Genomic DNA, 22819 nt, shown 5'->3' with positions numbered 1-22819 from the left:
AAATAAACTGATTGTCCGATTAATATATTCCCACTATAGTGATTAAATTATGGATAAGATCCAAAGAGGCGCCGGGAACTGGGCAAAGAAGTTATACTATGCATTTCCACCTCCATTGAAAAGCAGATTCCCCGTATCTACGAAGACGGTATGGAGCTAGCGATTGTAGAAACACAAGAATTGGGTATGGATCTAGTATATACTGGCCAGTCTCTGTCTAGTCTAAAACGGCACATCCATGTCATTCACATCCTCCTCCTCATTCTTCTTGTCCGCACTACCCGTACTCCGGTCCAGCTCCTCCCGAATAAACCGCACCGCCGCATCCAGATATGGCCGCTGACTGGGCAAGAAATGACCACCAGGATGCCACACAACGCGCCCATCCTTCTCCGGATCCCCAGAGCAGGCATCAACCAACGCGCGACTGCGACTCTCCTCTACAACAGCATCTAACGAACCCAGCACATGCAGAATCGGGGTTAAGATAGGCGGACGCTCATAGAACCCCCGGTATCGATCCCCCGGCGCCCGGAACCCACTATAGCACAGCGCGAACTTGACCGGCGGGTGCTGCAGGGTGTTGGGGTCGAAGGATTCGGGAAAAGGCATCCCCAGCCCCTGGTCCGCCGCAAAATGCGCAAAGGCCTCCTTCCGCCCGGGCTCCAGCAACGCGACCACCATGCCCGCCATCGCCGCGCCCTGCGAGAACCCGATCACGCCGTCGAAGGGGCCTTCTTCAGACAGGACCTTCGCCACGGCGGCGAGACCCTCCTCCATCCCCTGGTACAGCGGGGGATCGGCCGTGTTCGACCGGCGCCACCAGCCGTACGCCTCGATCCTGTCTTCTTCCGCTTTGTTGCTGGATGGGTCGTGGCCGGGGATATCGGCTGGGTCGAGACGCAGGGGTCCCGTTGGGTAGACGGCATTGACGTCGTGCGTGGGGAAGGCTTTCTGGATGTGCTTGACCAGGGCGCGGGATTTAGCGTGGAAGAGCGGGCCGGACTGCGTGTAGCCATGAAGCATGAGTAGCTTCAGTGGCTGCCGTGCCGAGGAGGGTTGGGCACTGGGCGCCATCGTTTGCAGATGGCTCGCGACGGAGAATAACCGGGCGGCGCACATCGAGATGCGTTGGAGAAGGAAGAAGAATGCCGGGCGATAAGCGATAACGACCAGATTACATAGTAGCGCGGCGCCGCCACTAAGTTACTGCTTTCTCTCACTGACAACAAACAGCCGGACTTGGAACCCCAGCATCGCAGCCATGAGCACCGAGCAACTGAGCGTCAATATCGAAAAGATCGATGGCCAGATGAAGGAGCTGATCGAGTATGTTATTCTTCGTTCGCATGTCGCAACCACTGGTTATGAATGTTGCTTGACCAGCACCACCACCCTTCTGGACTTTGACTCTTTGACTCGCTTCGCAAATGCCATTTAATCAAAAAGGCCTACATAACTAACACGATCCTCCAACACCGACAGTGCCTTCGAAGCCCACCCCCAGATCCAACCCCCGAACACACACCCCACGCTCTACTTTCTGCTAGACTTTATCCGCAACACCCACCGCATGCTGCAGGGGATTGACGCCGACAAACTTGCCTCGGGCGACCAGGCCGCGCGCGATGCCGTGCAGGAGGTTGTCGGCCGTAACCAGTTTGCTAATCTGTTGATCAATGATACCACCGGCAAGCTGGCCCTCATGACGGGCAGCGACCCGGCCAATCCCGTTGACGTTGGGTCGGATATCAAGAGCAAGGCAGGGGCTTTGACGGAGACCTGAGAGTCGGGTTTGCTTCGGATTTGATAGATAGTAATGCGGTGCGATACGTTGAAGGGAAGGCAGACAGACGGTCCTTGTGTCCCCTCCCCATCTTCTTCCCCCCTATTTATTTTTAGTTCCCTTTCTACCCTCATTTTGGATCTAGGTTGGTTCTCTTCCAGCTGGAATACGAGATAGGACTGGATTTAAATCTGCTCTACACTTAATTGAACCACCAGTCTTTCGTTTGGTACTATACCCAGAAAAGCAATATCAATCAAGCGCATAACTTGTATATCCTTCCTCCAACTCGGTCTTCTCTATATAGTCCATGCACCATCCATTCAACATAATCTTCAATAAACACCACAAATCCACCAATGATAAATATGAACCACCCTTATACCTGTCAATAATAACCCCAACCTTAGAGACCGGACTACTAGGAGGGGGACCCCTCTAACCCAGACCACGCCAGCCCATCCAACATCCTACATCATACATCATTCCACCCCCAACTGGAATACAGCAGATCTATAGAGAACACGATCGAAAGAAATTGATGTCATCTACCTCGGACGGTGCCTGAGTGACCAATCCGACTGGGCCCTCGGTGGGGAATGATGGCCGTGCGGGTGGGGCGGGTGCGAGAGGATCACTGTCGCATGGCTGGGTTGGGGTGAGGGTGGTGCTAGGATACTTGGACTAGTGTATTTCTTTGGGGCAGATGGGCAATATGGGTACTAGGTATGACCTGGGTATATGGATGTCGAACTATTCACAGAAGAACTACTAGGCACAAACACTACAAGAAGGATTGCAGACTGATACCTATTGCACAATACAATATGTAGTTGACAAAAACACAGTTCGAGATCAGAAAGGATATACATGTAAAAGCCAACGCAAGAACTAAACACATAAAATAACTTTTGGGTCAGGTATCCGGAACTTCCTGAGGCAGATGGACGCAGCATGCTTTCTGAGGGGTTGTTTTTGTTGCCAGTCATTGCATTCCATCTTCTACCTGTTCACCCGTAAAACATACGCATAATCAAAGAGGACAAAACTAGAAAGCATGAGCAAGAGCCTGACGAAAGAGTATCAGTGAGGAGACAAGACACTAGTCATGATTGTATCCAGACAATTGAAGCCATCGATACATCACTACACTCCCATCATCCCTGCCAACCCCATCGACCTTGAAATGCAAGGAAAAGATTAAGAGAGATAATCCCGTGGTTGGAATTGGTAGGTAGAGAGATATATGGTATGTAACATTTTGAGGGCTTCCGCGATCGAAAACCCCCGCTGCTGAACCGAATGACTGCTTCCTCGAAATGGAAAAAAAGTAGTAGGCTGACTCCCTTCCTTCCTCCTTCAATTCAAAAAAACAGGAAACACCCGGTTGGTTTTGCTGGCTGGTATTTTCATCCCCATCCTTCAAACAAGCAAAAACTTCTCCATCTCATCCATGCCTTTAAAAAAAACAGAAGAAACAAGTTTTTCTTAAACGTCAATCATAGTAAAACGCAACGAGCGAGGCGAGGCGTCTACTTCCGGCGGAACGAGCAGCCCTCGGTCAGACGGGCCTTGCCACCGGTGGGCTGGCAAAGCACGGTCGAGCAGCCGGCACAGATGACGACGGTCTGGGCGTGGGAGAAGACGGTGGTGATGGTGAAGCAGCCGGGGCACTTGACGTCCATGAAGAAGGAGCGGGGAGCGGGCACGAGAGCCTGAAGGGAGGATATGTTAGTGTCCGTTCTTTTATTTCGTTGTTGTGTGTTTCAAAGAGATGACAGGCGTTGCCAGGGGAGGTAGACAGTGGACGGTAGGTGGTAGGTGGTATTGGGAAGGCTCATACCTTCAGCTTGTGCTTACGGGCCTCGGCCTGAGGCGTAGGGTTGAGGAGGTCGACCGCGAGAACCTGTCAAAAGAAGAAAACGAGTTAGAAAATTGTCACTGAACCCTCAAATTCTGCGTGATGGGCGATGGGAATCTTGATTCGGGGGATTCGGGGGATTCGGGGGGGTCTCCTCCATCACCCCCGAGAAGAAAATTTCGAGAATCATCGAAAATCGTCGAAAATCCCGTATGGTCCATCACACAAAAGCACACGAGTGGCAGAGACTTACCATCTTGGCGAGTGAGATCAGCGAAGGAGTTGATGAATGGCGCTGATGGCGATGGCCTTGGTGTTGAGAGAGGGTTGGTCGGGGAAGAGAAGTGAAGGGATAGAGTGGTTGATTTGGCTCTTGGCCCGTTTGGGGTTTGTGCCCTCGCTTGCGTGACCGCTTTGGTGCGCTTAGTCATAGCACGTGACCATTTCCTCAATATCATCAACAAGTATGGTTAGTGCTTTATGGTACCATGTAAGAACGTCTTCTATTGTGCAATTATCCGGTTTGTGTTGAAATTAAAGTGCTACTATGTACTTGAAATCTTCGGGAGCCAACACATCGCTCACTCTCCCACAGTCGTGGATGATCGAGGTTGAACTTACTCACCCACTTATAACTACCACCTTCTCACTTCATCTTCTTGGACGCCGTTTCCGCATTGCCATTCCGCGACTGCGTCTCCTCGACATACGGGTACTTGATAGTCAGGCACCAGATGTCGAGGTAGTCGCAGATGGTGGTGATGACGTCAAACTAGAGAAAATCAATTAGCATCTTCCTCCAAAAAAAGAACAGACAGAACAGAATAGAGCTTACCACGAAGCTCCCATAAACACCGACCGCCAAACCCAAACATCCAGCCACGAAGTAAACCTGCCCGATGCCATCCCCGAGCACGGGGGTAGACCACAGCCCCAACCGGGGTCCCGCGCTGTCCACCACCCCGAGAGCCAGCGGGTACAGCAGCACGTTATGATATGGAAAGCCCGACTGCACCAGATGGCCCACAATCATCCTCCCGACAGCGTAGGCATTCACCAGTCCCACATACAGCCCAAAGGGCACGAGCTGTGTCTCCAGAACAGCCGGCTGCAGGTACAGGTACGCGGGGACGAGCGTCCAGATGACGACCATCGGAAGCAGGCCATACAGCGGCTCGAATGGATCGAGGCCGCGCTGACGACGCACCTGCATGACGTTCCAGATGCTCGAGCCCGTGGCGAAGAAGAGCACGAATGCGCCGTACACGATGTACCACTGAGTGAAGTGTAGCTTGTAGATCTGGTCGGTCATGAATGCAGGCTTGGAGAGCCCCATAAACTCCAGCGCGGGCTGGTGCCAGAAGCTGCCGGCGCCCATGTAGGCCGTGATAGCATAGACGGTGCAGAGGGTTAACACGCCCTCGACGGGGCCGGAGATGATCCCCAGTGTTAGGACTTGGGTGTAGTATTCATCCCAGGTTTGGACGTAGAAGGTCATAGTTGCTAGGGTTGTTAGTTCGGACATCCAAACGAGGTATTGGAGGGACATGGACATACATCCAAACAGGGCCAACACGGTTCCCCAAGATTGGCCAAAGTTCATGGCAGCCGCAAAGATGAGCACTCCCAGACCGGTATTGCATGCATCGACACCTAAACAATCCAGTCAATTCAAGCCCATGGGATGGTTGGCAGAGGAGCAAGCATACTGTGATCAAAGAGCTCGCCCAATGGACCACTCTGCCTCGTCCTTCGCCTGCAACATACATCTTTCAGCACCCTTCCCAGTAACGCAAAGGAGAAATACCTACGCTTGCATGCCATCTACGGCATCAAAAGTCTGGTACAGAAACAAGCCGATGGCACAGCTGGCATAGACCCAGGGCGGACAATCCTGGTCCAGATTCGGGTTGTACCACATCACGGTGAGGAAATTAAGGACCACGAATAAGAAGCCAGTCAGGGTGATCTAGGATTGCGCATTAACACCATGGGTGGATTTCTCTTCGGGAACGTAGGTCCAGAGGAGTAAAAGGGAGAAAGACTTACGGCATTCGGTCTTTTTCAGCGCCGAGCGGACGCAGAGAAAGTCAGTTATCTTCGTTCATTCACAATTCCCCAACCAAACAGGTGGCAGACTCGGATCGAGCATAGGATAGGTAATACTCACGCCATCCCCATAGGGAAACAGCCAATGACGCATTTGTTATAGAACGGCTTCAGGATGTACCGGCTGATGAGCGAGTGGTCGACGCCTGCATAGCGATACTTGCTCAGATTGGGCAGGTGATGTTGGCGGACGTACACCATTTTTCTTTTCTGGGGAGACGAGAGAAACAATAATTGGTGAAAAGGATTGGATGGGCCCTAAGGCATATAATGTCACCGGCGAGCGTCTCGCATGTAACGAACTGAAGAAAGGAACGCGGGTGCAGACGCGCAGAGAAAGATGGGGTGTGCGGGTATACTGCTCGAGAAGACCGGCGAATGTCAAGGGAAGGGAAAAAAAAGTTGGAGATGGGGGGTGGAGACGCAGAGAAGAGAAAAGGGAAGTGGCCCCGCAGGTGTTGGGGAGGGTCGAGTGAAAGCGGTGGATACGGAGGAAGATACAGAAATAATAGGGTCAACAGGGACCGAGAGGACACTTGTTGATCGTCGGTGGTGGTGCTGTTTGGTACCCCTTGAGACTATTTTCTGCCGGCGGAAAACCAGGGACGCAGGGAACCCTCACGCTTTTAACCACCCGGTCGGCACCACGTGCGGCGCTCAGATGGGCTGAATGTATCCTGATCGTCGCTTGAAAGTGGGGTTACCCGAGGCCGGCAGCGAGTAGGGCAGGCACTAGGACAGGGATGATATGTGGTGGTGATTTAGAGTATGCTTCACATGTAGGTACACGATACAGGGCTATGGAGGACGGGGAAGACCCAGTCTAAGCCACCGGACTCCACGGCATCGGGACCAGGATCCGGCTCTTCATCTCCTGAATCAGAGGCACCGTCTTGTGCACCGTCTCCGCCCATCCCTCGACTCCCCACGACTGCTCCCGCCGCAGCCTGCGCTCCTCCAGGTTCGCAAACTGCCACAGGTGGTGCACCGTGTTCAGGTCGCCGATCTGCACAAACCACGCGCCCACACCTTCCATCACCTCCCGCCGCGCCGTCAGTCCGCGGCGCCAGTGCGACTCCCACTCCAGCAGGTTGCCCGGGTGCAGCGTGTACGACCGCAACTCGAACAGCCCACCCAGACGGCGGGGCGGCGTGGTCGGCCAGAACGAAAACTCCTGCATCAGGGATGTCTTCTTGCTCTTGATCAAGGACTTGAGCTTTCGGTCGAATTCGGGGAACTCTGGTTGCTCCGAGATGTTGTGCAGGGACGCGTGGTAGCCTTCGTAGCGCTGGTACTCCCAGATGTGCACTGGAGGAGAGAGACGGGAAATTAGTTTCTCGAATGTTTGGGAATGTTGGAACGGGGTTTACCAAAGGTGTCGTTGTCGCCGACTTGCGTGCGCCAGCTGCCCACCAGGTGGACGCGGTTCTCCTCCAGGCCGGCCATGCGAGGGTACCACTCGCCGACCAGTTTCACGTATTCATCGACCTTGTCGGGCTTGACCTCGTGGAAGACGATCGAGTGGACATACTTGCCGCGAGCCAGCACCTGGGAGAAGGAGCGCTCGATGTCCTGGTCAAAGTGCTGGCCTTCCTTGGTCCCGTAGATGAGCGAGGACAAGGCACCACGCTTGTTTGCCTGTTCCGCAGTGTGTTCGTCCCCTATAGAGCGGTGGAGCGAGAGTGAGCCGATTGCTTTACGATCAAGAGTATCGGCGGCATCGAAAGCAGGGCGGACACGGTCAACGCCACTCGCATTGCTCACTCGCGGAGCAGTGGGAGTGTACTCACGGGACTGGTCCTGGGCAGGGGAAGAAGAAGAAGTGACCGAAGAGACAGACTGACTCTCTTGCTGTTCCTTTCTCTTGCGAGCCTCGTCGAGGTTCTCGCGAAATTCCTTCTGCCGTTGGGCAAACGCCTCGGCCGAGTCGGCGGTGAGGTCTCTGATGGAAGGGGCGCGGTAGGCCACCGCTGACGAGGTGAAGGGTCGCACCAGCGAGGTCGCTGAGCGGACGACACGCGGAGCCAGCATTGTGGTGGGGAAGAGAGGGAGAGGATGTAACACAGATGGGGGGAACGCAGTAACCAGCCGAAAGGGAGGATCTGAGCAAGTGAGGTGAGGTGAGGTGAGGTGAGGATGGGAAGGGAGTGACAAAGGGAAGAAGGAAGGGAGTGGGATGAGATGGAGAGAGTGAGTGAGTTGTGGAGGTGGGGAATAATGGAAGGTGGTATGAGAGTAAGAGAGAGGAGGGGGAGGATGGACAGGGGTGTGAAGAAGAGAAAGAGAGAGAGAGGGAGAAGTTGCGGGGAAAGGTTGGAGCTGCTGCGTCTGGGGCGGGTACCAGTGGCGCAGGTACTGGTACTTGTTGAGTCGTACGTCACAGGGTGAAGATGCAGGTACTGGTACCTGGAATGGGGGCACTTGAGCTAGCTGGACCGTACTGAATAGAGTCTATAGCACGGAAAAGTAATTACTGTTAGGAACCTGGCGGACTGTGTATGTGTCCCGACGAGCGGATGACTACTCTGGCAGAAATGCCCTTCGCCATCATGACGAAACCGTCTCCAGTGCTAGACTCCACTCGACTGAGACAGCACACAGCTACTCAATTGTGCTTGTACCACACGGAAGCAGATGTAGCCAACTACTCAAGATAATACCTCTCTATCCATAAGTCCCAGTCGTCAAAGTGATGACGTCGGCCCATGACTGGACAATGGATGGGCCACACCGCCCGGCAGAACCCAAGTAGCAACTCATCTCATCTGACTGTCTTCTTCCTCCTCTCTGTCTCATCCAGTTACCGCACACCACACCATTCGGCATGACCGAATCAGTCAACCCCCCGCTCTCATACGAGGCCTCGGCCACCACAACCCACCCTCATGTCGGGACCGCCCTGCCATCCGAGGTGATCTCGTGCCTCAAAAACTCCCGCTTCGTATGCACCGCGGACTATTCCAGACTCTACAATCTCACCAACTAACCTCCTCTCCCCCTCTACACAGCTCCACCTGGCAACATGCGATAACCTCACCCCGCACATCTCCCTCATGTCCTACACCTACCTACCCTCAACCCCGTTCGATCCACACCCCACCATAATCATGACCACGAACCCCGCCTCCCGCAAGACCAACCACCTCCTCTCCAATCCGCGCGTTTCTCTGCTCGTGCACGATTGGGTCTCGCACCGCCCGCCAACCCGAGCCCCCAATCCCAGTGCTAGTGCCCCCGGCGGCCGCGACGGGTCCCCTCCTCCGGCCGCCTCCCGCTCCTCGCTGGCGAGTCTCCTGCTCAACTTGAATACCAGTGCGCTGTCTAGCATCTCCACCACCATCACGGGCGAGGCCCAGTTCCTGGAGGTGGGGTCTGCGGAGGAGGCGTGGTGCAAGGAGCGCCATCTGGAGAATAATACCTTTGAAGAAGAAGAGATTACTCTCTTTGGTCAGCAGCAGCAGCAACAGCAGGGACAGGATCCGAGTCTGCGCCGCCCGAGTATGTCCATTGATTCTGATGTAAGGGTTGTTACGGTTAGAGTGCGTGAGGGCCGCATTGCGGATTGGAAGGGTGGTGTCCGGGACTGGGTGCTGCTTCCGGCAGAGGAACGGCCTGGTACTGCTGGGCTGGTGAATGGTGTCCCTTCCCCGTAGCGTGCTCGATCGGGCAGACCGGAAGGTCTCGTATAGCTTGACAATGGCTTTCACCGAATATCCAATGTACAAGAAAAATCAAACCCTCCTGTTGACCGACCTTCAATGAGTTCTTTATCAAGCTTATCGGCTTCTCCGCACTCCGCGGAAAAACGTAGCTCTCCCACCAACCAACCACCTGCATCTTCCTTACCACTCTCTCCCTAACTACAATCAATACAATGCGCCTCGCCCACCTCCACCTCCCAAACATCTCATCCTTCACCCGCGTCTCCGACCTCCAAAAAACCCTAACCACCCGCCTGCTCACACACAAGAAGCTCTCCTCGCCCGGGTCCATCTCCTCGCAAGAACACGCCCACCCACCGGCATCACCACCACCCCCAGATCCAACAGTCATAACCTTCACCCCGAACCCGGTCTATACAACTGGTCGCCGTGACCTGCCCCCGTCCAACACAACCCCTTCCTCCGCCGCCATCCCAAAGACAGCAACAAGCAAAAAGCTCTCCCTCCCTCCATCCCTCGAACCAATCCGCTCCCTCCTCACCCCTCCAACTTCAGCAAATAAGAACAACAGCAACAGCCATGACCATGTCCATGACTCCCCAAGAGCAGAGTACCACCCCACCCTCCGCGGCGGCCAAACAACCTACCACGGACCAGGCCAGATGGTTGCATACACGATCCTCGATCTGAAACGCCTGGGTCTCACGCCGCGGTGCCATATCCGCGTGCTGGAGAATAGCGTCATTGACCTGCTAGCGGGGTACGGGGTGAAGGGGTTTGTCACGGAAGATCCTGGGGTATGGGTGCATGATTCCGCGTCAGCTGGAGATCAAGACCAGGAGCCGGCGAAGAAGATTACGGCGGTGGGGGTACATCTCCGACGGAATATCAGTAGCTTTGGCGTTGGGTTGAATGTTACCAATGAGCCGATGTGGTTCTTTAGGCAGATTGTTGCGTGTGGGCTGGAGGGGCGCGAGGTGACGAGTTTGGCCGGCTTGGGGGTCAATGGTGTTGGGGTTGATGAGGTTGCGAGTGCGTTTGTAAGGTGTTTTGTCGATCGGGTGAATCGTGATTTTGCATGTACGTCTAGTGGTGGTGGGTTGGGGGAGAAGATTGAGGAGGTATATCCGGTTACGGAGGAGGATTTGCTTGATTCTTGATGTGCTAGGTGTACCTAGACTTAGACTTATATGCATGCTGATGCTGAGATGAAGGTCTCTTCTTTAAAACATGGTCATCGCCAGTCTGGTACACACCGGCAGCACAATTGCAAAAGCCACGGTCCCGTTGTAGATGCGCCCAGCCAATGGCCGAAACGAAGAGCATAAGAACGAGCCAAGAAATTAGATTGGTATATATTAGGATATGAAAGGAGCCAACCTCGCTGAAATGCAAAATGCACAATGTGCTCAGCACCAGCGTAGACCAGGCCGAGAGAGATAGAGGGCGAAGCGTCATCATCGACGGAGGAGAACAACAACAATGCATGGGGGAATCAATGGGCTGAATCAGGTGAGGGGAAAGCTAAGGGCAGAAGAAAAAGAAGCACAAACCGACGGAGTGAGTGCAAGATCAAAGAATGATGCACCCTCCGCTGGACCCTGAGCCTCCGGTGGCCTTAACCTCGAGAGCAACCTTGGCCGCTTCGTAAAAACTCTCTCTGATACCGCGGTTCTGGACAGCGGAGCATTCTGTGGCCATTAATGAGCGCTAGGACTTTCTTTGTAAGGTAGGGGAAGAAGTGCAACATACCCAGGTACTTGACAGCACCAATCTCCTTCGCCTTGGCCAGTCCCTGGTCAAATGTAATCGCGTCGGGGTTATCGTTCATTTCCTCGTCCTTGCGCAAATCGCACTTGAGCGCCGTGAGCACCACGCGCACCCCGGGACAGTTCTCGTTGATCTCCGCAATCCATTTCGACCCGACGTTCTCGAACGAGTCGCTGCTGTCGACCTGTCCCACAAATTCAGATCAGTACATGTGACACCCCCTAAAGACAACACGAGGTGGATGAGGGGGGTCGTTGCGCACACTAAAACAGAGCATCAGCACGTGCGTGTCCTCGTAAGACAGCGCGCGCAACCGGTCGAATTCCTCCTGGCCGGCGGTATCCCAGAGCGAGAGCTCCATATGTACATTATCGACGAAGATATCTACGCGCACGAGTATGAGTATGGGTTTCGGTTCGAGGACGAGAACGAGAAGGCAAGTCTACCGTGAACGTAATTCTCTGTGAAAAGCCAATTGTCAGCACACTCGGGTCCAATGCAGAGAAATACGACGCTGCGCGTACCAAACACCGTAGGCTCACTGCCCGCCGCGTAAGAATCCGAGGTTAATAATCCGCCACCATGTGAGTGAGTGTATGGGTATCCTCTTACTAGACCGTAGGGAAAAATCTGGGGCTCTGTCAGCATTAGGTGTCCCGTCTCGACTCGTAGACCCGGAGGAGAGGAGGGAGACTCGGGGATAGGAAGGGAGGAAGGGAGGTGCGCACCCTCTTGTGAACACGTTCAACGCGGAAGTCTTGCCACAGGCACCGTCGCCTCTGTAAAATCGAACTGCTGTCAGCTTCGTCGGGATTACGGGGAGCAGGGCGGGGTGCGTGACTGACAGTAGCACCATCTTGCGCTGGACGACCTTTTGGCGGCCGCACAGCTCCATTGCGCAGGTGGGTGGGAAGAGGACTCGAGAGGAGGAGCAAGAGGGAGAGAATGGAGGGAAGAAAGGGAGATGGGGTGTAAGAATAGAGCCAGTCGAGAAGGAGGAGTGAGGCTGTGGCGGAACACGTTTCAGTGAGAAAGAGATTGGGGGGGAAAGAAGTCGATGACATGCATCGCCCTGATCGGCATCAAGGGCCTAAAATAATCCCTTTGCCGGTCCACTTTCTAAGCCTCGTTTATTTTAGTGATTATGTGGGATTTGTGTGACGGTGCATTTGTTTCTGAACTATAGTCTATGTTTATTATCATTTGCACGCGAGGCAACCGTAGATCTCGTGCTTAACTAATGCACCCAGTGTACCTACTCTAGTGGCCGGGGCTGACACCAGACATTGTAGGCTGGGTGGTCAAATTATATGAGCGACATTGTATACCTATAGTAGGTCGGGTCTGACTGTGTTATTGTTTTGGCAAGATTGACCCTTTCGGTATTCCAGTTGACGAGAGCCAAAGGCGGGGAGCCAAGGCGGAAGCTCCATCACTCCTTCAACTCCCCAACACAGCTCTGTTTTGCCTCCCATCACCCTCTTCCCTCCTTACCAATACCTTTTTTGAGTCTTTTTGAGCGTCTTGATTGCGTTTCTCACCGCCCACCATGTCTGACGACGATGATTTCATGCAAGACTCCGATGAAGAGTAGGTGGTCGCTCTCTTCTCTCTCTCTCTCTCTCTCTCTTGCCAGGCTGACCGTTCGCAATCGCCCAGATATGACTTTGAGTATGAGGACGCTGATGAGGATGAGTCGGGGGATATTGGCATCGAGAATAAATACTACAACGCCAAGCAGATGAAGGTGGATAACCCGGACGAGGCAGTCGACGAATTCCTCGGCATCCCGCCCTTGGAACAGGACAAGAGCGAATGGTACGAACCTATGAGGAGTGTCGCCGTGGTCGATATTGACTTGTGTACAGGGGGTTTAAAGGGATAAAGCAAGCGATCAAGCTGGAATTCAAGCTTGGGCGATATGGCGATGTAAACGACACTTCACTTGGACCTCACGGACGCTCAAGAACTAACCAACTCCTAGGCTGTCGAACACTACCGCGAGCTCCTCACATATGTCAAATCGGCCGTCACGCGCAACTATTCCGAAAAATCCATCAACAATATGCTCGACTACATCGAGAAAGGGTCCGACGATGCAGAGGCATTTCAGTGCATGGAGCAATTCTACTCCCTCACCCTCGACTCGTTCCAGAACACAAACAACGAGCGGCTATGGCTGAAGACCAATATCAAACTATCTCGCCTGTGGCTAGAGCGCAAGGAATACAGCCAGCTGAGCAAGAAAGTGCGCGAGTTGCACCGGGCGTGCCAGCGTGAGGACGGGTCGGACGATCTCAGCAAAGGCACCTATCTCCTGGAGCTCTACGCGCTGGAAATTCAGATGTACGCCGAGACCAAAAATAACAAGCGACTCAAGGCATTGTACCAGCGAGCGTTGCGGGTGCGGTCGGCGGTGCCACATCCCAAGATTATGGGCATCATCCGGGAGTGCGGGGGGAAGATGCATATGAGCGAAGAGAACTGGGAGGAGGCCCAGAGTGACTTTTTCGAGTCCTTCCGAAACTACGACGAGGCCGGGTCCATGCAGCGCATCCAGGTCCTCAAATATCTGGTGTTGACGACCATGCTCATGAAGTCGGATATCAATCCCTTCGACTCGCAAGAGACCAAGCCCTACAAGAACGACCCGCGCATCTCGGCCATGACCGATCTGGTGGACGCCTTCCAGCGGGATGATATCCACGCCTACGAGGCGGTGCTGAGCAAGCACCCGGACGTACTGGCCGACCCCTTTATTGCCGAGAACATTGACGAGGTCAGCCGCAACATGCGTACGAAAGCCGTGCTCAAACTGATCGCGCCCTACACCCGCTTCTCGCTGCAATTTATCTCCAAACACATCAAGATCTCCGTCCCGGAAGTGTTGGACATTCTCAGCTTCTTGATTCTCGACAAGAAACTCAATGCCAAGATCGACCAGGAGAAGGGCACCGTCGTGGTCGAGAGTGCCAGCGACGTGGAGCGGCTCCGCGCGCTGGAGGAGTGGTCGTCCTCGCTGCGCGGGCTGTGGCAAACGACCCTCGATGGCGAGGGATTCCGGGCCGACGAAGGGTCTCATGGGGCCATGTTTCAGGCCGGCCTGGGAGACGAGTCTCCGCGAACACTCAACCCCCGGGCACGCAGGGAATACAGAGGCAAGACCGGGAAGATGGCCGGGATGATATGAAAAGCTCCAAGGGGTTCCTTTTTAAGCGACCGGTCCACTCCACTCCACGTGTCCAGGGTACCTGGTGGCTCAACGTGTTCCGGCCTAGGTGGTTTGTTCTTTGGCGTGCGGCCCTGATTTCATCCGGCCTGCCTCCCCCGACTCCCTAGCACGACCCTCCATCCCCCTCCCTCCGCAGCGCTCGGGATTTGGATTTCACAGGCGAACAGACCCGCTATTTAGAGTTGCTCTGACATAAGACGCTAAATCATGATAAGATGGGATTCGTCATTATTTGTTCGTGATCTCTCGCTCGGTCGTAAGCTGAGATGGGGCGCAAATCGTAAGCCCAGGCCGAGAAAGGCAACCGCTGCGGAGCATGTGAAGCGAGCTTATCACGATCGATCTACATCTGCTCGTCGATGTTGTCTGTACCTATAGCTAGCGCCATAGGAGGTGTTGGTATAGCGGGCTCGGCAATTGCGCCGAAAAGACCACCCGTTAGTGAATAAGTCGACCTGTCACCTACATAATCATCGTCCCACAGCGTCGGGATCGCACGTCCCCCGGTGGCCCGTGGCCGCTGTGCACACAGTCACAACTCTCTTTCAGCACAGCGGAGTCGGGTGATGGGCTTAGTTTCCTTTCTCGCTCGATCAGAGCAGCCAGGGCGCTTGGGGCCCCGATCCGCCGCGATTATTATTAATGGTAGCAATCGTGGTTACTGACAGTAACCCCGCTTCGGGTAAAGGAGAGAAAAGCAATATGAGGATTCCTGGGCTAGTGGGCTGATCCGAGACTATCATCGTGGGACTTCCGGGAGTAGGTCGTAGTACCATCGCAGAGGAATCATGTTGGGTTGTTTGTTGCCGATGTGTTGTCATGGATCGTCCTTTGGTTCATACTTAATTCGCCCTGGCTCCTCTTCCTTCCTTTCCTTCCGTCTTTTCTTTTCTTTCTTTCTTTCTTTTTCCCCCGATCTGCTCCACCGATCTCGTTTGTCCGGATCGGCTAAGAATACACCACCCACTTGAATGCTCTGCCCGTGATTGATTCCAGGTCGGTCGGCAATATCGTCCCCCTCCTCCCCCATCCCATCCCCAACACACCGCGTCATCGCGTCACCAAACACCCTCCCATCATCATTGCGCGGCCGAAACTGAAGGATCTCCTCTCCCCCCCTCCCCCCCTCCATCCGCACTCGGAATCTATCTCCGTGTGTTCTACCGGATGGTTCGTGCCCTCTCCACCATTTCCGTTTCCCTCCTTTTCCCTCCCTGTGGCCCTTAGCCCCCAATCACTATCCTTGGCCACACCCTCCACGGTGATACACCTGCGTGATACCCTCTCTTATTGGCCCGGTTCTTCCTGCAATCTTGATTTGATTCTTCAGCCCATGGTTCATGACCACATGCCCTGCGCGTCCCTCGTCTCTGAAACCTCGCTGACACACTCGGCTCTAGGTCGCCTGGTGCACCGGGTCACTTGCAGCATAGCTCCACGGGGCTCACGTCCCACAGGTTTCCAGATGTCCATTGGCCGTGTGCGCATGTCATATGTATATATAAAGATATACAGACTCGCGGGAAATTCGGCCTAATATCGCTCGCTCTAGCTCTCAAGACGTCGTCAACAACATCCTCATAAACTTTTCCCGTCCCGCGCGCTGCCACCATTTTGTATGCCATGTCCTTGTCGGAACTACCCTGGTCTCCTATCGGTCCTCACCATCCCTTCGTGGATAAACAGCAGGTCGCCAGTCTTTACCGGAACTCTTTCTTTGCGCCCCAGCTCTCTCTTCCTCCTTTTGTCCCTCCGCCTTTCGCCAACATGAATCCCCTCTCGCCGGAGGAGATGGAGCGCTTCCAGAAGTTGTCCAATGAGTTTGAGCCGGATGTCCAGGTATGGAGGTCATGTGTGCACGAAGCGGAAGCTCTCCATCTAACAGACCCGCAGGGACCCCTGGTATCAACCAAGCAGTCCAGCCATGCTATTGCTGTGGAATATGCCAATGCAGACCCCACACTGGCAACAAAGACAGGTGTATGTCTCGTCTGTCATCATCGAAGCGAACGTTGCTAATTACTCTAGACCCTTGCGGTGACGCACCCGATGACTCGGATCATGAAGGGAGATGGCAACTGCGGCTGGAGAGGTTTGTGCGTGAGCCTCTGGTATGAAAACTACTAACCCCTCATCCAGCGGTTGCGTTTGGCTATTTTGAAATGCTCTTCGCTCTGCGTGATCCATCGCGCGTACAACGTGAGCTAGCCCGGATCAAGTCGCTCAACACTCTCATGGACCAGGTCGGGCAGGAGGAACACCTTTATGAGATCTTTGTCGATGCCACCGAGGATATTTTCGCCCAGATCTCTGCCGCCATCCAAAACGGCACCCCGGATGAGTCTTTCCTTGTTGATGCGTTTAACGAAGAGTACAGCTCGAACTCTGTGATCACACACTTCCGAGTAGGTGCCCTCCCTTTCTAATTACTCCTTCAGTTCTGAAGATCGATATAGCTCTTGACCAGCGCTTGGATGAAACTCAATCCGCATCGGTATCAGGCTTTCCTGCCTCTACCGCTGGATCAGTACTGCGCAACCCAGGTCGAGACAGTGCGGACGGAGATTGACGAAGTCGGATTGCAAGCCCTGGTGGATTGTGTTATTGAAGGAGCGGGACTCGGAGTCGAGATCCTCTATCTGGATCGGAGTGAGGGTGAGGCTGTAACGCCACACCAGCTATCGCCCAACAGGCCCAACATAGCGACGATTCGTTTGCTATATCGACCGTAAGCGTCACCTTGCGACTAGACGGCAGAAGCTAACTTCAATACCAGAGGCCACTATGACCTCCTCTACCGAGCCGAACCTACTGTGAATATGGCACCCGTGGTCAACTACCAATACGCAATGACTTCTAACTACTCCCCCTGGGAACAAGGGGCTCTCTCCTTTGACGTCAACCCCCACTTGATGTCCATCCCCAATCTAATGGCGGACCCGTCCTACGGGATGGCCCCGTCGCCCATCATGTCCCCGGTGTCTCCAACACCCGCACAACAATCAACCAGCCCCTTCCGAGTCTCTTCTCCGCAGGACATGTTTCACTCCCCGGTGCCCAGCCATGCTCCCGTTCCATCAACCATCCCGATCTCCTCGCCTCCGCCACCGATGACCTCCCTGCCGAGTCGGTCGTCGGACGGACCGCAGATTCGCTTGAATCCGTTGGTCATGAAGCCCAATCTGAGCCGTTCGTTGCCCATTACTACGCCTTTTAAAAAGTGAGTCTCCTCCCTTATTCTCGTTGATCAATCTTGTTGATCCGTTCTACGTATAGTTCGCCATACAATCAAGCCCATTTCCAGAATTCGGATTTCGAACCTATTCACTGGGAACCGAGCGACTCTCGAAGATGATAACTACTGTGACATGTCATGCACGACGACGAAATGACCATCCCTAACTAAAAGAGGAAAGGAAGAAAGACGACTCTCGGTATGACTTTCCTGTTGTCCAGTTGAAGTTGCCTCATTGTCTCTCTCTCTCTCCTTTGACGTTTTTCTTCTTTTCTTTTCTTTCCATGATTCTCTTTTTCCTTTCCTTTCTTCCAGCTACAGTACATCATGATTCTTAGCGTGGTGCAGCGCGTTGCATGGTTCGAGCGTTTGCCTTCTTATTTCCTCGAAAGAGCCAGATTGTGCCTTTTCATGTTCTTTTCTTCCGGATTTATTCAGTTCCTTTTTCAGTGTCTGGTTGCTGGGTGAGGTGGAGGAACGAATGGGCAAATGGATAAACCCAGTGGATTAAAAGCGAGATTCTTTCTTACTACTTTCTCTTACGCCGTAATGATGGTGAGGGTAAACGTGCCGCCTCGAGTAGCGATCGGCTCCGAGATTCCATGATGAGCCGCTCCCTAAGTAGACATCTGTCTTCGTTTGTATCGGAACCACTGGCCCCGGTCACGACGATCACCAGCGGGATTCTCTCTAGTGCCCGTGAAAGCGACTAGCTCGATCATTATGTACTTGCCGTCAATGCCCAGAGTAGCAGAAGCTAGATCTCCAATGTCGATATCCATCGCTTGCAGACCGCTTGATACAACGTCAAGATCGCCTCCAACCCTTCCGGCGGCTCGTTCTGATTGAGATGTCCCCAGCGATCCTCAATAAGCTGCATCATCGCTCGTATATTGTAGGAGCATGAAAGTGGAAGTGAATCGATACGGCCGGGCACAAAGCGCTCTAGATGGTCGTGGGCCACCTCCACCATCATCCTGGCTAGCGTGTCCAATGCAGCGTGCGAATAATCTTGCATTTCTGTTTGGGGGGAGCTTGTCGCAACGTTTCGATTCAAAGTGTATTGGTGGAGCCGAACAAGAGACCTGATATACGTGAGACTTATCCTTGTCCTGAAGCTGTGATGTGGGAAACCACTGTATGGATTATCGAAAACGCACCGGATCACAATTCCATTGGCTCCGCATCTATGCCCTTCCGCGGAGTGATTCATCAATGTACTCAGGAAGTCGCGGAGCTTCTCATCCAGCTTTCTGATATCAGTGAATTTCACCTGATTCGTGCTGGTGGTGAGCTGTTCAACTTGGGCTAGCAAGTAGATAGCTTGAGCCTGGCGCCCAAAGCCACTCACGTTCCTTGAGTGTATATCACTGACTAAAGGGGCATGCCCGGAACCCTGAAATGGGCGTGGTGATGAAGGATTGTCCCAGATCAGATCAGATGGCAACTCGGTTTTCTGATCAGGCAAATGCAATGCTGGTCGTAGGTCTTCGGATGGGCATTCGTATAAAATGAGCCTTTGTAAATGTCAGCTCTTACTTCGCATCTAAAATCCGTTCCATATAACTTAGAGTAAACGCACCTTTCTAAAACGATCATGCCCCAATAGATATTTCGGCCTTCAAGCACCTGATGGTCCAAGTCGGATTTACAGGTAGATGGCTCTTTTTGGATCTTTCCATGCTGAATTCCAAGGATTGACGCCATTCCGGCGCACGTTCCAATTGAAACGTACGCCGCATGAGGCTTGCCACACGCGTATTCAAACGATGCCAGCAGAAGCCCCGTTTGAAGAAGACGCGTTGAGGCATGGACCGTAGCCTGCGTCCGGGCCATGAGCGTCTTCAACTCTAGATATAGATCCCGTGGGGACACAATTTGGGGTGTGTTGTCATCGGCAGGTTGTAATGTGACCAAATACATGGCGAGCACCAACAGCGAAAAGTCCACCGGAGGGTAGCTATCCTGATGTGTTGAATTGATTTCATTGAGTAATTTTGGAGAAACAACCGGAAGCCAGCGGTGAAAGTTTTGAAAGTACTGGTCACAGACCGTCGCGAAGGACTGCTCGGTGAGGTGAAAGACGTGCAAGACCTGGAGATGGAGCGCACAGTCAAGCGCCAGTGGTGGGTCAGATGGCGAGGAATGCAGGAAAGAATTGGATGAGAGGGAGAAGATTGTAGCTGCTCCGGTCGCCCATGGCGATTTCTCAATGGAGGGCATGTTTTTGGATGCATCTTCATAGAGACACAGTAATCCACGCTGGGTACAATATCCGCAGCGAGGAAGAGCTTTGTCACAGCTTTTCTTGCGGGTCTTGCAGGTTTTGCATACTCGCAATGCCCGCTCCATTTTCAGGATCTCACGAGCGCCGAGGGATTGACCGTTGGGTAATGCTTACCCAATGGAGTTCTCGATGTGCGGCTCAGCTAATCTGATAGTGAACTGGCGGCCGCCAATCGACGGCGATCCTCTGAGGATCATCCAAGGCCCTCCAAGGGTCCTCCAATAATTAGATAGAAGTACTCTGACAACCATTCCAGCCAGAAGAATAGACCCAGAAGAATAGAAATGTTTGTCGGCCGCCGCTAGCAAAGGGTTTTAAACGAAAGCGACGAAGCCCCCCCACAAGTCGAAGCCCCCAGTCAAGTGGGGCCAGCGGCCGCCACTAAACCGTTCGCGGGTTAGCGCTTGAATGTAGTTGATGCGAGATGGTCATCGGTGGTCGGTATAAAGGAGATCCCACTTCTCGTAGTCGATGTTTGTGAACAAATATCAGAAATCTCCGATATAGAATCCCTTTATGTGACAATGAACTCTTCACGTCAAGAGCTCGAATCCAATATGACAGCCCAATCCCCGACGGGCAAAGAATCAAAGGATGCGACTCTAGATTCATTCAAGGCCAAATTCGAAGAAGATGACCCTGATAACCCCAAAAACTTTAGCGCAGTCAAAAAAGTCTGGATTGTTTTCCAGATGAGCCTGCTTGCCATGGTCGGCGCTCTGGGCTCATCGATTATCTCTCCAGGCGAGTCGGAGATTGCCGAATACACGAATGTGAGCAAAGAGGTCACGGCTCTCACGGTGGCCTTATTTGTCTTAGGTGAGCTGTAACCTAATACATGATATTGTTAAAGAGCTTCTACTAATAAAAATTTCCCAGGCTGGGCGTTTGGCCCGATGATATGGGCCCCGATCAGCGAGGTCTATGGCCGGCGCATAGGAATGCTACCCGCGATATTCGTTCTTGGCCTCTTCAGCATTGGCACTGCAACAAGCAAAAATGCCGAGAGTATTTTTCTCACGCGTTTTTTTGGAGGCATCTTTGCTTCGGCGCCAATCAGCAACGTGCCCGCCGCCCTGGGTGATCTCTTTACCCCGGAGACTCGGGGAAATGCCATGACCTTTGTGGCTTTGTGTATCTCGGGTGGTCCGACAATTGGGCCCATCATTGGTTCTGCCTTTTCGGTAAATCCTAGTCTGGGGTGGCGCTGTAATCCTCTTCCTGAAATTTCTGCCCTGTCGAGTCTCCGAGCTGACCATGTTTCACAGGGACAGAATACTTTGAGAGCATTCTCGCATTCTTTCTCTTCGTGCTTTGTGCCTTCTGTTTGCCAGAGACGTATGCCCCTTCTCTGTTGAAGGGCAAGGCACGAACACTTCGCAAGACAACGGGCGATCAGCGATACTGGCATCCGCACGAGAAGGTGAAAATTGACATTCACAATGCTTTCACTAAGCATCTTCTTCGTCCATTGCGGTGAGTTTGATCAGTCAAGTTTTAAATTCGAGGAGCTGATTTAAATTCCCCAAGACTGTTGATTACTGAGCCCATGGTCACCTATTTGGCCCTCTATGCTTCCTTTACCTACAGCCTTATCTACCTGATACTCGAAGTATTCCCAATTGTCTTCCAAGAACACCGACACTGGGGCTTGATAGTTTCGACGCTTCCATTTCTGGCGATCTTAATTGGGATTCAATGCGCTGTGTTCATCAACTTTGCCAATCAGCCCCGTTACAAACGAGCCGTAAAAGCGAATGTTGGCAAAGCTGTGCCTGAAGCACGTCTTCCACCAATCATCGTTGGGGGGACTTTGTTATCAGCAGGTCTCTTCTGGTTTGGATGGACTGCGGCTCCAACATATCACTGGGCGTTGCCTGTTGCTGCAGCAGGTGAGTTTATCACCGTGGAATATGACGATTGATCCAGGTACTTTGATTGACAACTAGGAACAGGTTTCATCGGCGCTGGCTTTAACGTTGTGTTTCAACAATGCCTTAACTACCTGGTCGATACTTATGGCGTCTATGCCGCCAGTGCGGTATCTGCGAACACGATTTTGCGCTCGATTCTTGCGTGCGCAATGCCTCTTGCTGCCCGGCCCATGTTTGAGAATCTGGGCGTTGGGCCCGCATCCAGTCTGCTTGGCGGCATTTCCTGCTTAGCATTGCCAGTGCCATTTCTGTTCATGAAATACGGCCCTGCATTAAGGAAAAAGTCACGGTTCGTGGCGGGCGAGGCGTAGCTGCGCCCTCGTGCAAGACTCACTGAGTGTCAATATGATTGGGCGTAGGTCAGAACCGGTGTGACTGGTTACAGTGTTGCCAGGGTGGTTTAGGAGTCAAGAAAGAATAACATAGGATAGACAGTCGTCGATCACGCATCTGCAACTTTGTTCGCTTCGCAGCGCAGACTGATTATGGGGTATTCTTCTCCACCCTTGAAGCCTGGCTCTGACAATATTTCTTTTTCAACGGTTTCGTTGTTACATGATTGCACAATTTGAGAAGTAGAAGGATTTAATATTTTTAGCATAATGAAACATAGACCATTAGCTGGTCCAATCGCATTGCGGATTTTCTCTTTAATTTTCTGGAATTACCTCTGGTGGTGCTGTAGATTGATTTTCCACATGCCCCTCACGCAATTTGAACACGGCGTTAGGACAACGATCGCTTAATATCGGAACTGAAGCCACGAGGCTGGGCCGGCTGGGGGAGGATGAAGGTATCCGCGATAAGATTCGAAGAAGAGTTCGAACCGTCACGAGGCTTCCGGCCGTGATGCCGAGGCTGGCTTCTAGGTTCGACCATATGGAAATCTGGGTGGTGGCGTCTGAGTCTCTGTTAGAAACAGTATGGCGGGATATGCACTCCC

General features: G+C 53.1%; 11 protein-coding genes across 11 annotated transcripts; 6 read left to right on the top strand and 5 right to left on the bottom strand.

Annotated features, from left to right (window-relative positions):
• Nucleotides 1–222: 222 nt before the first annotated feature.
• On the bottom strand, nt 223–1077 carry PFLUO_LOCUS691 (uncharacterized protein; the record flags this gene model as incomplete). Its single annotated transcript, XM_073784543.1, has 1 exon — nt 223–1077. The coding sequence occupies one exon, from the start codon at nt 1075–1077 to the stop codon at nt 223–225; it is 855 nt and encodes a 284-aa protein (XP_073634788.1).
• Nucleotides 1078–1264: 187 nt separating this feature from the next.
• On the top strand, nt 1265–1786 carry PFLUO_LOCUS690 (uncharacterized protein; the record flags this gene model as incomplete). Its single annotated transcript, XM_073784532.1, has 2 exons — nt 1265–1329; nt 1486–1786. The coding sequence occupies 2 exons, from the start codon at nt 1265–1267 to the stop codon at nt 1784–1786; spliced, it is 366 nt and encodes a 121-aa protein (XP_073634787.1).
• Nucleotides 1787–3318: 1532 nt separating this feature from the next.
• Nucleotides 3319–3903, bottom strand: PFLUO_LOCUS689 (40S ribosomal protein S27; the record flags this gene model as incomplete). Its single annotated transcript, XM_073784521.1, has 3 exons — nt 3319–3501; nt 3630–3692; nt 3901–3903. The coding sequence occupies 3 exons, from the start codon at nt 3901–3903 to the stop codon at nt 3319–3321; spliced, it is 249 nt and encodes an 82-aa protein (XP_073634786.1).
• A 390-nt stretch (nt 3904–4293) lies between these two features.
• Nucleotides 4294–5957, bottom strand: PFLUO_LOCUS688 (Phosphotransferase; the record flags this gene model as incomplete). Its single annotated transcript, XM_073784510.1, has 5 exons — nt 4294–4419; nt 4483–5150; nt 5205–5300; nt 5357–5403; nt 5818–5957. 5 exons carry the CDS (start codon nt 5955–5957, stop codon nt 4294–4296), a joined length of 1077 nt encoding a protein of 358 aa, XP_073634785.1.
• A 622-nt stretch (nt 5958–6579) lies between these two features.
• On the bottom strand, nt 6580–7787 carry PFLUO_LOCUS687 (uncharacterized protein; the record flags this gene model as incomplete). The annotated part of the gene is made up of 2 exons (XM_073784499.1): nt 6580–7064; nt 7127–7787. 2 exons carry the CDS (start codon nt 7785–7787, stop codon nt 6580–6582), a joined length of 1146 nt encoding a protein of 381 aa, XP_073634784.1.
• Nucleotides 7788–8809: 1022 nt separating this feature from the next.
• On the top strand, nt 8810–9409 carry PFLUO_LOCUS686 (uncharacterized protein; the record flags this gene model as incomplete). Its single annotated transcript, XM_073784488.1, has 1 exon — nt 8810–9409. One exon carries the CDS (start codon nt 8810–8812, stop codon nt 9407–9409), a length of 600 nt encoding a protein of 199 aa, XP_073634783.1.
• A 221-nt stretch (nt 9410–9630) lies between these two features.
• PFLUO_LOCUS685 (uncharacterized protein) lies at nt 9631–10578 on the top strand (the record flags this gene model as incomplete). Its single annotated transcript, XM_073784477.1, has 1 exon — nt 9631–10578. The coding sequence occupies one exon, from the start codon at nt 9631–9633 to the stop codon at nt 10576–10578; it is 948 nt and encodes a 315-aa protein (XP_073634782.1).
• A 412-nt stretch (nt 10579–10990) lies between these two features.
• PFLUO_LOCUS684 (Rho GTPase) lies at nt 10991–12083 on the bottom strand (the record flags this gene model as incomplete). Its single annotated transcript, XM_073784466.1, has 8 exons — nt 10991–11109; nt 11171–11372; nt 11451–11572; nt 11635–11649; nt 11713–11729; nt 11801–11818; nt 11917–11967; nt 12034–12083. The coding sequence occupies 8 exons, from the start codon at nt 12081–12083 to the stop codon at nt 10991–10993; spliced, it is 594 nt and encodes a 197-aa protein (XP_073634781.1).
• A 654-nt stretch (nt 12084–12737) lies between these two features.
• PFLUO_LOCUS683 (uncharacterized protein) lies at nt 12738–14378 on the top strand (the record flags this gene model as incomplete). The annotated part of the gene is made up of 4 exons (XM_073784455.1): nt 12738–12778; nt 12848–13006; nt 13057–13117; nt 13173–14378. The coding sequence occupies 4 exons, from the start codon at nt 12738–12740 to the stop codon at nt 14376–14378; spliced, it is 1467 nt and encodes a 488-aa protein (XP_073634780.1).
• Nucleotides 14379–16187: 1809 nt separating this feature from the next.
• Nucleotides 16188–17644, top strand: PFLUO_LOCUS682 (uncharacterized protein; the record flags this gene model as incomplete). The annotated part of the gene is made up of 6 exons (XM_073784444.1): nt 16188–16259; nt 16314–16400; nt 16449–16512; nt 16560–16825; nt 16877–17148; nt 17197–17644. The coding sequence occupies 6 exons, from the start codon at nt 16188–16190 to the stop codon at nt 17642–17644; spliced, it is 1209 nt and encodes a 402-aa protein (XP_073634779.1).
• Nucleotides 17645–20466: 2822 nt separating this feature from the next.
• PFLUO_LOCUS681 (uncharacterized protein) lies at nt 20467–22187 on the top strand (the record flags this gene model as incomplete). The annotated part of the gene is made up of 5 exons (XM_073784432.1): nt 20467–20761; nt 20822–21151; nt 21211–21418; nt 21473–21834; nt 21898–22187. 5 exons carry the CDS (start codon nt 20467–20469, stop codon nt 22185–22187), a joined length of 1485 nt encoding a protein of 494 aa, XP_073634778.1.
• Nucleotides 22188–22819: the final 632 nt, after the last annotated feature.

Source organism: Penicillium psychrofluorescens (genome assembly GCF_964197705.1).
Source record: "Penicillium psychrofluorescens genome assembly, chromosome: 1".
Lineage (NCBI taxonomy): Eukaryota > Fungi > Ascomycota > Eurotiomycetes > Eurotiales > Aspergillaceae > Penicillium > Penicillium psychrofluorescens.
The sequence above is the reverse complement of the archived record's forward strand: the minus strand, read 5'-3'. Positions and strand labels throughout refer to the sequence as shown.